The following is a 12,539-nucleotide window of genomic DNA, read 5'->3' as shown; positions in this document are numbered from 1 at the left end:
TTAGAGTAACTTGGTAAAAATGCTAGAGGGAAACTCTATTTTAAGTAGGAGTCTCTCTCTGAGAAACTAACATTTCAATAACTGATGATGGTAATAATAATAATAATAAAGTGAGGGTACAAGAGATGCAGAAATCTGGAGAAAGAGCTTTCCAAGGAGCTGGAACAACCAGCAGATGCTCTAAAGTGGGAACGAGCCTGGCCACTCATAGTTTGGCAAGTTCACTGCTGCTTTGAGTTTTATTTGTTTGTTCATATCCCTGTTTCGCTTTTCAATTAAGCCTGCTAGTGAAAGGAGCCAGCTTTGTACAACCCTTTGCAACTCTTCACAGAGCATCAAGCCAAGGGTATGAGAAAGTATTAAATGTTTTGATGATGGTGAAAGCTGTGGATTTCTCCTACCCAATGCAGGCCAGGGGAGTACATAAATAACCAATGACAGTTAGAAATGTTCCTTAAATAAAATCTCTACCCTGACAAAACAAATACCCAGACTGACAACACAACCGGTGCTCCACAAATTGGGAGGGGGTAAGGTCTGGGGTGCGGGGTGCGTTTGGTGCGTTAGAAGCATCTGAGAAAAGGACTTTCACAGCTCTGGAGAAAAAAAAGCAGCAAAGACTAAGTTGTAATAACTTCAAGATGACAGTTAACCAGACGCACTTACATAAGAAACATTCAAGGGAATTTTAATGTGCTGCAGCAAACAGGATTATAGGGCAGTAAAATTTCAAGGTGCATTCTAGTTAAGCCCTAAAGATTTTCGCAGTGGTTTTGAAAAGAGAACGCAAGTGTCCAGAAGGTCGGGGAGAATTTTTGCTTCCCTCTACAGAAATTGCAAAATATCTACTTTTTATCCTTTCCTGCCCAAACAAGCAAATGGCTAGTGCCTGTCCACACAGGGGCTACCTGTGGCGAGATCTGCCTCTGAAAGCTCCCAAGAAGGCACATTTCAAGGGCTACTACCCTCATCCAGACTCCCCATTAGTCCACAGGGCTCTTTACGGTACCCCACGCAGAGCTAAGCCTCCTGAGTAATTAACCCCAGGGTAGCTGAAAAAATTAAATTTCAGCAAGTAAGTTCTGCTTGTAAGTTGAACCTAGCCTTCTAAAGGTCAATGGACCAGTCCTTTCACTTCTTTTGGGTCTCAGAGTCTAGCACAGGCTAAACACATAAAAGGCATTCAGCAAATATTTAATGAATGAACCATGTTTCAAAGGGTTTGCTGCTACACATACTCTCTGTGAAAGCAGTGAGTGTTTCATGGTACCTGAAGTTAGATATTAACAAGCTATAAAGTGTTCTGGACTCTAATTGTATACTAGGAAACTTTTTCAGCCTTATTTTGTAATCCCATATAGGTTATAGGGTTACCTGATAAAATACAGGACTCCCAGTTAAATTTGCATCTCAGATAAATACAGATAAGTTTTCAGTATAAGTATGTCCAAAATATTGCATGGCACATACTTAACACTTTAAAAAAAAATTATGGCTTCTCTGAATTTCAAATTTAACTGGGCGTCGTGTGTTTTTATTTACAAAATCTGGCAACTCTAATTCAGCCTTTGGGCCTTGAACCTGATGGAATTTGTTTCTCTTCTCTGATAACTGGACTCTAAAATGCAGATATTTTAATACTTTTTTATTATTCCCTATTAAAATAAAGAACAAATGAAGCATGATCGTCTTTACCTTATTGGCAGAGATATACAGGAAGATACTCCAGACCTTATGCAATTCAGAATTAATGCACAGAATGGCGTTATCCATAGTGCCTACTGTAGCTCGTTATGTTGAATTTTGCTAAAAGAAGAAAAAAAAAAAGAATAGGGTTTCAGCCGTTTTCTAATGACATGGCCAGAGGACGCCACAAAATCTTGGCGTTACTGATAAGTACACACTGTACTGGAAAATCAATAGTTTCTGAAGGGGATCCTGAAGGGAACTTTCCATTATGGAGGTTAGAAATAACTTAACCCCACACTCATAAATTCCGGCAGGTGGGGTGTTCCGTGTCCCTCGGCAGAATGCACAGGCCTTGTCCTAACTTCATAAACAGCAAAGCTGGAATGACTGCTTTTAAAAATTACTAAGGGCATCTATTTTTGAAAACAGCATTTTTCAACGATTTTTAATGCCAGTGATTGAGGTGAGAAAGTAAACAGAAGAACAGCTGTCCCTTCACTTTAAGAAAACCTGATACGCTGAAAGAGCTTAGGTAAGCAGGTAAATTGTGAAAGTGGTTATTTATATTAAATAATAATTCATTTCAACACTCCATGAACTATTAGCCTCCCCTGGCATTTAGAAAAAATCATATCATTTACTCCCTCGCAAAGAGTTCCTCAACAACTCCCCAGGGTTTTCTGTATATTAGGGCGATGAAATTTTAGTCCCTTGCTCATTTTAAAACTCCACATTTATAGATATCTACACAATGGTTTGTAGTTACATTTAGTATTCCCTTTCCTTAAAACTCTAAGGTAATATGAACTCCTCCTGCTATTCTACAGAAAAACACTTGCCTATAACTCAGCTCTCTTCAACCCGTTTCATTTTCTCCCAAACTGGTAGATAAAGCTTCTCTAAAACTTTGGAGTAAAACACATCATTTTGTTTTTACTGGTTCATACGCTCTCCTAACACTTCAAGTATGGTAGACATTAAAAAAATAAAACTCACTATTCATTATTCATTTTACAAATGGAGTCACTTCCCTAGAAATAGCAAAGAAGAATCACTCAGTCTTCATTTTTTAATAAATGTTTTATTTGAGAATAGTTTTAGATTTACAGAAAAATTGTGAAGAGAGTACAGAGACTTTGCATATGCCCTACACCCACTTTCCCCACTGTTAATGTCCTATATTAGCATGGTACATTTGTCATAACTAATAAACAGATATAAAAATGTCATTATTTCAGGAATACAGTACTTTATTCAGATTCCCTTAGATTCTACCTAATGACTTTTTCTGCTCCAGATCCCATCCAAGATACCACATGACGTTTCGTTGTCATGTCTCCTTAAGGCTCCTCTCGGCTGTAGCAGTTTTCAGATTTTCCTTGTTTTGATGATTTAAGGAATACTAGTCTGATATTTTATAGAATGCCCCTCAATTTAAATTTGTCTGATGCTCTTCTCACAATTAGACATTACAGGTTTGGGGAGGAAGATTGCAGAGGTAAACTGCCATTTTCACCATGCCGTAACTATCTGTTATCTTCATGATTTATCACTGGTGACGGTCTGTCAGGTCTCCACGCTGCTACAGTTACTGGATTATTTGGAATTCTGCACAGGGAATTTATCTTTTTGCCTCCATTTATTTATTTATTTATTTATGCAATCATCTATTTCTGTGCGGATGCATGGATATTGTACACTCTGCATTATAATCCAATACTATTTATTTTTTGCTCAAATTTTTCTAGCTCAGCCATTGGAGTTCTTTCAGGTGGCCCCTGTGTCCTTTTGACATGGCCCCCACCCCACATCATTTTGGGTTTTTTCTTTTTTTTTTTGGCACACCCTTTCTTTCTGGAACTGTAAGATGCTCCAGGTTCCTCTGGTATATTCCTTGCCCCAGCCCTTGATCCAGCCATTTGTCAAAGGTGGCCTAGAGCATAGCATTAGAAACCAAGACCTGGGCCTTGCTGGGTGAAAGCCCCTGTCATTTTAAAATCATTTCTCCTCCCCTCCCCCTCCTGCTTGACTGTATCTGCTATTAGACCGCAGGACATTCACATTATTTCAAACTTGGTTCTAAGAAGGAAATTACAGTTTAATTTCTTAGGTATCTGATGATTTTAACAGTTCTTATTCTACTTTACATTTTAAAACTATGATTTTAATTTCCTTGTTTTTGCTTTCCGGGTATTAATTTTTTGTGTTTTGTTTTTCTTCTTAAAGCCACTGAATGTTAAGGTAGTAAGATTCCTAAGGAAAAGAAGGGTGTGTTACTTCTCTCCAGGTTTAGCTAGGTGCAGTCTGGTAATTCAACTAGAAATAGCAGGGTGTACCTAAGTCCAGGAGGAGCTTAATATATACTGTCCTTATTCAACCCTGGCTGAAAAAGGACTCTATGATGACCACAGACATGCAAGGGATGGTTGTAAAAAAATGAAGAGGTTGCAACAAAGGAAGAAGAGAATGACACACAAATAACACTACCAAACCAAATAACCACCTCGTATTTTATGATGTATATGACAGAAAACTGGCTTTGAATACCAGGAATGGCTCCTTCATAGCCACAGAGTCAAGCATGTATTTTGTCCAACGTCAGGACTTTCAACGGTTTTAAAAGCCACAAGGACGTCCTATAATAGCTGAGGCTTACCAAATTCTCATGCTACTAGTACTGAGAAAGTCTCCAAAATGATACAAAGAAGAAAAATTAATAAATAAATAAATGGATGCTCCCTGGCGACCTGAACAGGTGAGATTACCTATTTGAAATGCTCATCAAAAGGGGAACATCTTTGCAGCCAGCATATGCATACAAAGCACAACATATTAGATCCTGTGATTGCCCTTCCTTCCACTTTCTCTTCCACTTAGTGCCTTCCAAAACTTGCTCCCTTCCTCCCGAGGCAAACACTCTGAATAACACTACAGAGCCTCAAATGGATGATATATATAAAGCCAGGGATGACTGAATCACAACACTTACGCTACTCCTAAAAACCAAGGCCCCCTCAGGGCTACAGCAAACCTACAGTCCAGAGCCAGGAGTCTCTACCGATCCTGGAAAACAGCTCTGACTGGGTCACTCAACACAGCTAAGCCCACAACCAGATTCAAAATGTTGGCACCCATTATCTAGATTCTAATGGATATTACTGAGCCAGTTCAGAGATGGGCTGGCTGCAAGCTGGGCGTTTTAATGACTTGCACTCCAATCAGAAGTTGATAAAGGTGGGTCGCCTCCAAACACTGCTTCATCTTTTCTCATAGACACAGGTTGGATTCAGAGGATATGGTCTTTAGCCAGCACAGAGATGGAAAACAACGCACAAATCAATAGAAAAAAATAACTTCTTTTTATTTACAAAAAAAAAAAATCCAAATATTGGATGCTGTAAACAAAATTCACAATCTGTTCCCTCTAGCGCTGATTCAAATAAGTCAGTTTTTAAGAGTCCATTCTCCAGCAACTCCTTTTCTGCCTGTGACACAGACTAAAGTGAAAGTATTCCAAAAGAGTGACCCCAGGTGCGGCGTGCTGCCATCAGGGCCTCTTGGAGCAGGCGATGGTTGTAGAGAGGTCGGAGAGAGAGACAGCCAGCGGGCAGAGCATCCTCCATTCTGCAAGGATTTGCAGCCAGTCTCGCCAAGTTACTTGACATCTTCCAACTTTGTACTGTGACCATGGACTTTGTTAGCAAGCCATTATTACGACAAAGTATTACACAGAGATTCTTTCTTAGCGCTGAAAAGGCTATACTATAAGAGATCATAAAGAAATACTATATTCCAACAGGTGGTATATATGAAATTAGTTTTTTTTTTTGGCTTTTTGGTTTCATCTAACACACGCTGTCTTCAAACAACAAAAAAGCCTACTTTCGAACTGCTGACAGCTTTTAACATAATACATTTCATTTACAAAATAGTTCACAATATTTATTTGACAAGCATTGCAATGAAAACAACTTGACGCACAATAAGGCAACCTACGATCAGCAAACAGAAAGGGGTGGCAAAAAAACGGTATGTTCACTTTTCTTGGCGTTTCCTCCTTGGCTTGGCTTACAGACATTCTTCCATCCTTGCAATTCTGGAGCCACGTTAAAACAATCCACCCAATATGAAAGTGAGCAAACACTTGATCCCGTTTCTGGAAGGGAAAAGTCCATCTTGATGTAGCACGTCTTGAGGCAACGAGATTTTACTGCAAATGAAGTCAACTTGTTAAAAGGGCACTGTCACAGGTGAAGTGTTCCCTGACATGCCAGGCTGAACAGGTGAGAAGAGACTCCAGAAGATAAAAAACTTCTTCCTGCTTTAAAGTAACAGCACACTCGACCAGATAAACACAAAGGTAAGCAAATCACAGGCACTAATCAGGAATTGAGAGCTGTCCTTTTCTCTGACCTATGACACACGGCTCTCTCTCACCAGACATTCAAATGTTTAGGCCACACATCCACAAAGAGAGACATATATTCCACTGTTTGTTCAACTACACGTGCACAAGACTATAGTACATACAAAAGGGAAATAAATTATATAAATCTTAAATGCTGAAGGTTGTCTTGAGTACAGCCTGTTCTATCTGAATGCCAGGTGCTGGCATTTCCAACTATGCTACCAGCCCCAGAGTAAGCAAGAAAAGAACATAAATATCTGAGAAAACAAATGAAAAGCGTATTTTCCAAGAAGGCCCCTCCAAACAAAAATCTGTGTCATAAAATAACACCAGATTGTCGCTATGGCAGAGCCAGAGACCTCCAGATTCTTTCTGAAATAGTGGACGACTCATCGGTCAAGAGTTAGGATGAGAAGGAAGAAGGCAGATCACCAGCTACTCCTCCTCTGTTCCCGAGGGTTCCCTTAGTTTTCTTTTAGGAAACATCCGAACAGGTAAGGAGGCGGAGCTCTGGCTGCTGACAGTTAAGTATCAGGCTTAATCTGCAAATGGAATATTTCCTGGGAATTTACAATGAATTTTTCAAACCCAGGGCTGGAGTGAGGGAGTCTGAGCCAACGTGGGAGAAGAAAGAGTTCCCTACATAACAGTGAGTGGCAGTGCAGTAGCTGTTACAGCTCAGACAGAATTCACAGGGACGCTGCTACGACAAACCCATCAAGTTCTGGTTAAGGCTTCAAAGAAAGATGCACAAGAAAGGTAGTGCGGGTGGATTAAACCAGCATTGAGCATCTGAAGGATGCCCAGATAACAAATAAATTACATTGCCAACAGGATGATGCTAGTTTCTTCCCCAATCCCTCTTTAACTGATGACAAAAATCTGGTCGACTCTTCACAGGAACGATCAGAGTAAGCAGTCATCCACTAGACTTGGTAGGGGTTGTGTAGCTGTTTCACAATACAAAGGGAAGGTTGTCGGGTGTTAGATTTGTTTTTAACAAATACATTTTCAAAGACCAGTGTCCAAAGGAATTAAGGGCTGAGAGAAGGGATGGGTTTGGGATTAGCTGTCACTGAACTGAAACAGTAATGCCGGTTCATTTCACAAAGGTGTAACTGGTCTCTTGGGAAACAGAAAATAAAGTTGGATCTGATTGAATGCAAAGTGAGTGAATTTAAAGTACAGTACTAAATACTTAAATGCAGTGTGACAAACAGGTCAAAGATGTTTCATATTGGCATGAATTTATAAAATTTTATATATAATATATATTTCATATATAAATTTTAAGTAATCGTGCAAATACTCTTTAAAAAGGGTCATTTCACATTTACTAAATTCTAGTGGTCCTGGAATGCACAATGCATTCATTTAAAAATTCATTTAAATATTAATAAGTAGTGTTCAGATCACCAGAAATTCTTTTTAGCAGTCAGGGATTTAAACAGACTATCACTGATCCATGATCCACTGGATTATACACCAGGGAGGTATGCAAGTATTACTAAAAGTAAAAGCGTTCAAACTATCAAAATGGCAGTTTAGTGTAAAAAACGAGTGCTCTGCCCAACAAATATTCTCCCATTTGTGGAATTCTATGACTCACAAAAAAAAAAAAAAAAAAAGGAAAAAAAAACTCACTAAAAATGTATAATCTCTGCTCTTCCTATCAAATATATTAATTGTTTTCCTCCTTCATTCGCTTTAATTTTTTTAGATGTGGGTTTTAATTCATCACTGCAATATGCCCACGTCTCATGTCATCCTGTTGAAAACATAAAAGCACACAGTATTTAAACATTTCCTATATGCTACATTTTTCTAGACCATAATCAATGTACTGTGTGTATATACACATATCACAAATATGTATATATATACACATAATATACACACACATACACATGTACCTAGGATAATATCACACCAACAAGGTTAATTTTATACAAGTATTTGTCAAGAAAAAATAGGGCATCTCCTCCACCATTCACAAGCTTATGTGTTGTTTTATTTTCTTCTTGAGTCCCTGATAAAATAGTCATTAAACCATAAAATTTTTCCACTTCAAATTTTCAGAAGGCAACAGGCACTTTGATGTATATTGGTGTGTAACAAATATAGTAACTCTTTATATATTCTATTTCTTTTCTACTTGGGTATTTTTATCTGGTAAATCTTTGGTCCTTGAGCATACTTTCTTTGCTACAGCTGTTTTTGCTTGCATTTTCACATTTAAAAAATGCGAGCTATGCACGCAGCTGGAAATAATGGATTGTGTCATCATAAGTTCTGCTGTTTGTTATGAGAATTGCACCCTACTACTGCTCATTCGGAGCAAGCCATTTCTATTAGCGCAATGGGAGAGTTCCACAGAAAGCACTTGCTACAAGCCTCAGATAGTAATCCCAATGTTGGAGTCCCCCTTCCTCCTGTACAGTTGTTACTATCTGAACTCCTGAATTGATAATTTCGTTGGAGTGAGACCCTTTTTTCCTCTGTATTTTCCCTTTTGTGAATTCCGTCTTATAAGAAACTCTCCACTTGTCTTTTTTTCGGCAAAGCTATGGGAGCAGGTACTGCAAACCCATATTGTCATCAAGCTTTTTTTCTCTTGTTATTTTAGGAGAACCTGGTTGTTTTTAATGACAGGTCTCTTTTGTTTCAGGACAGAATCCAGTTGGGTAGGAGAATGAGGGAAGGTTGGCGGTGGTGGTGGGGCGGGTTATTTTGAGATCATGCTCCCATACCTAGGAAAAGATCCACAAGCTTTGCCAAGTTTAAAACCAGGAGCAGATCATCATTGCACAAAACATATCCCTAATCATGGCTGGGTCACTCAGCCTTTTTCTTTTTTCTTTTTTTTTTTTTTTCCTATCTTGTCTGAAATGGCTTCCCCACAGGACACTTTTAAATGATTCCTAATTGCAAGGTAGCCAAGTAGAGTATGTCTGTTGCTGGCATGTGAACACTGGCTGGACCTGTGCAATGTAGTAATTGCTAAAGTTGGCATCTGCTACATACGGGGCTGGCTGGTAATAGCAAGTGACATTAGCCACGTTAGGGATGACATTTTGGTCAGCTAGCACCCGGATAGCCAGCATTGTGATCAGGTTTAAAGTCTGTCTTCTTTCATGTCCCATCAGGCACACGGTACTCTCATTCACCACTCCATGAAGGGTCATGAGATAGTCATACTTGCGGTCTTCCAAGCCCACGAAGTGGTTCTGCAAATAGGACTCCAGTTTTCTCTGCTGCTCTCCAATGTCTGAGAAATCGATGAAAAACCTAGAACACATATACCTCTGAAGGGTCTTGATCTCATCAGAGGCGGGCCTAAAGCCCCTCACTAAGAGGTTGCAGTACTTAAGCAGGCCTCCCCCTCTGATTTCCTCCGGGTTCCGGGTGGCAATGATCTTGTTACAAAGGTGATCAAAGGCTTCGTGGAAATCGCCATAGACGCTCTCCCCGATTATTGTGGGGTGAAACGTTTCAGTCATTGGGTTCTCTGAACATTCGTAAAAGAGGAGAAGAGAGTCTAATTTGATTTGAAAAGAATCTACACTAAATTCAAACTGCCTCCGGAGGGAATCCACAAATTTCAGTTCCACATTTTTGCCACTGTTGTTTGACAGGGATATAAGACTCCATCGGTCAGAGTCATTGCACACTTTAACCATTTTCTGCACATAAGCTTCCTACAATTTAAAAGACAAAACAAGAAGATGAGCAAACCTAGAAAAAAATAATCAATAAATAAGTACATCCTCATCACAGCTGAGAATTATTTTGCTCCTTCCCTTTTGTTTTGTCAGGTTTCAGCAAAACACTACCTGCAGGCTTAAACATTAAACATAAACAGTCTTCTCAAAACAACAACAACAAAAAGAAATACATTTAACGAGTGGTTTTGCCGTCTGGGAAAGAGTAGAAATAATGGTGTGAGGCTTTTGGCAGACATAGCGCAGTACTAGGAGGTTCTGTTGTCATGCCTGACTTTCAAAATGTTATTTTTTGAGAATGATCTTATAGGTACAATATTCACACAATATCACCACAATATTCAAAAGACAGAAGGGCCTACAGGGAAAAGCTAGTCTGCCTCTCACCCTAGTCCCTAGTCACCTAGTTCCCCTCCTGCTAAGGGAACCGATAGGATTTGTATGTTGACGGTCCCGCCAGGGCTCCTGCAGTTAAAATCAAATATGAACGAAATTAAGACATTCTGGGAGGCTGGTTCCTCGGATAATTTTACCTAATTGTATAAAACGAGCTTTGGACCAAAGTGGGGAGGAGGGGACCCATTATATCCTGAACACATGAACCAACCTGGAAAAGCACCATATATATGCTTAACACACGGCGTCACGTGAAGGCACCTAGGAAATCTATTCACATTCTCCAATACAATAATAAGAACATTGACTAGCCTCTGCTGCAGGCTGCTCTTTTCCCAGAGACTAAATCATCAAATGACTCAAAAAAAAAGAAAGGTTCACATCATTTCACTCTTCCACTTATCAGAATCTCCTCTGGACACGACTCAATAAAGGAAAGCCAAGAGTTAAAAAATGAAGAGGAAGAGAAGGCAGGGCAGAGGAGGAAGCAGAAGACTTGGAAGCTGAAGCAGCTTAAACACTCAACACAGTCCACGCACCTTGGTTTCCTCAGGAAAAAACTCAAAAGCAAAATCAGCCAGGGCGCCCACCTGGGTCCGGGCCGCGGACGTGCGCCCCTCTGCCCGCCGCGCCGCCCCCGCGCCCGGCCCGCCGCCGCCCCCGGCCCCTCTCGGGAGCTTTACCTTGAGTGTGAGTGGTGTGATCTTCTCTTTGTTCACCCCTTCGGGTAAGAAGTCCAACAGGCAGTCCAGCACGACGTCCTTCACAGTCTGAAACTCCTCTTCCCCGCGCAGGTCGGCGCAGAAGATGAGGTCCAGATCCTTGTAGCCCAGGCCGCTGTCCTGGTGCAGGACGTGGCTGGCGGCCGAGCCGTTGAGGCGCACGTCGCGGACGCCGATGCGCTTCTCGGCCAGGCGCCGCCGCACCACCTTCACGATCAGGCTGGGCTGCAGCTCGAGCGTGGGGAAGTTGCCGCGCCCGTGGATCGGGATGGTCTCGCTCAGGATGCCGTCCAGCCGCTGCACTTGCTCCCAGTTCAGCACGTTGCAGTGCGCCGTGGGGCTTTCGCAATAGTCCAAGCAGTGCCCGCCGCCGCCGCCGCCGCCGCCGCCGAAGTCGCCGCCGCTCAAGTCTCCGGCCAGGGGGATGTAAGGGCCGCCGGCCAGCTCGTCCTCAGCCATGGCAAAGTACCCTTCGCCTTCCGCCATGAAGTGCCCGCCGAACGCCACTGGGCCCTGGTCGGTCCTAAAAGAGAACAGAGGAAAGGAGCGCGCTGAGACGCGCGGCGGACTGGCGGACAGGGGCCCGAGGAGTAAGGAGCGCGCCTCCTCCCCGCTTCGCCCCCCGCCTCAGGGGCTCCCCGGAGACTCTCCCTCCCCAGGCCCCCGCGGCCTCCGGCCCGCGCGCGCCGCGCCCCGCAGAGCAGCCCCGCACCAAAAGTATCTCTGATGCATCTGGAAAGCGCAAGCGAGAGTCCCGTCTGTGTCACCTGGAGGCGGCCGCCCCTTCTAGGAGCGCGGCGAGCGAGGAACTGCGAGGCGGCAACACTTCAGGAGCCGCGAGTGCGCTCCCGGCAGCGGCGAGCGACTTAGTCCTTCCCAGACCCCCGCAGCCCGCGCCGGCCACTCCCGCCCCTCACCCCGCCCGCGCCGCCTCAGCCGCGGTGGTCCCGGAGGTGGCGGCTCCTGCTGCCGCCGCCGCCGCCGCCGCACACACTCCCGTCTCTGGAGCTTTAGCAGTTGTGCGGGAGAAATGTCCTCAGTACTTTTTTTATACCGGGGCCTCTCTGCGCTTCCGGGGCCCGGCGCCGCACGCTCGCCACACCCTCCTCATCTGCATAGGGCGCCGCCCCCACCCGCCCCGCGGCCGGAGCCCTTGCGGAGCCTAGCGCTGCAGCAGCGGGCCCGGTCCCCGGGGCGGGAAGCCGGCGGCGATTCCCGTGTGCACTGATGTGCGTAGACATATATTTGATGTATGGACCCCCCACACACCCCGCCCCTCTTATTCTTCCCTCCAACGACGAAACACTTCCGATGCCTCAAGTGTTCTAAATGGCCCTCACAACTGGTTCCCGGCTAAAGTCGCGCAACTGCAGCAACTTCCAACATAAAATTCTCGCCGTTTATGGCGCGTCATTGTAGCTTAATGACGGGGCTCCAGAGGTTCTTTCGACCCCCCCCCCTTTTAAACTGTGTGGTGTAGGGCTAGGCCGTTTACTCCGTTAATAAACCGGGCCTCAGAGTGAACTAAAGCGTCCACTTCCCCGTGCCAATCAGGCGCCACGCGTAAGAGGCAGGGGAAGCTCCCCAGGTTTCGATTCTCGA

The 12,539-nt window shown here is 43.3% G+C and overlaps 1 protein-coding gene across 3 annotated transcripts; it reads right to left on the bottom strand.

The window, feature by feature from the left end:
- Positions 1-5,025: 5,025 nt before the first annotated feature.
- TENT5A (terminal nucleotidyltransferase 5A) lies at positions 5,026-11,956 on the bottom strand. Of its 3 annotated transcripts, none has more exons than XM_067702705.1 (3): positions 11,855-11,956; positions 10,899-11,460; positions 5,026-9,795 (listed from the first exon to the last, which is right to left on the bottom strand). In XM_067702705.1, the coding sequence occupies exons 2-3, from the start codon at positions 11,421-11,423 to the stop codon at positions 9,019-9,021; spliced, it is 1,302 nt and encodes a 433-aa protein (XP_067558806.1). In that variant the 5' UTR covers positions 11,424-11,460; positions 11,855-11,956; the 3' UTR covers positions 5,026-9,018. The 3 variants fall into 3 exon arrangements, with proteins under 3 accessions (XP_067558806.1, XP_067558804.1, XP_067558805.1); XM_067702703.1 differs by lacking the exon at positions 11,855-11,956 and adding an exon at positions 11,650-11,848; XM_067702704.1 differs by lacking the exon at positions 11,855-11,956 and adding an exon at positions 11,705-11,848.
- Positions 11,957-12,539: the final 583 nt, after the last annotated feature.

This window comes from Pseudorca crassidens, chromosome 13, assembly GCF_039906515.1.
Source record: "Pseudorca crassidens isolate mPseCra1 chromosome 13, mPseCra1.hap1, whole genome shotgun sequence".
NCBI lineage: Eukaryota > Metazoa > Chordata > Mammalia > Artiodactyla > Delphinidae > Pseudorca > Pseudorca crassidens.
The sequence above is the reverse complement of the archived record's forward strand: the minus strand, read 5'-3'. Positions and strand labels throughout refer to the sequence as shown.

Bases quoted from the DNA above. Each gene is read 5' to 3' on its own strand.
- TENT5A (XM_067702703.1), bottom strand. From the start codon at position 11,669: ATGCATCAGAGATACTTTTG. The intron at 11,461-11,649 runs GTGCGGGGCTGC...GTTCTCTTTTAG, and splicing joins ATGCATCAGAGATACTTTTG to GACCGACCAGGGCCCAGTGG. The intron at 9,796-10,898 runs GTAAAGCTCCCG...TTTAAATTGTAG, and splicing joins TCACACCACTCACACTCAAG to GAAGCTTATGTGCAGAAAAT.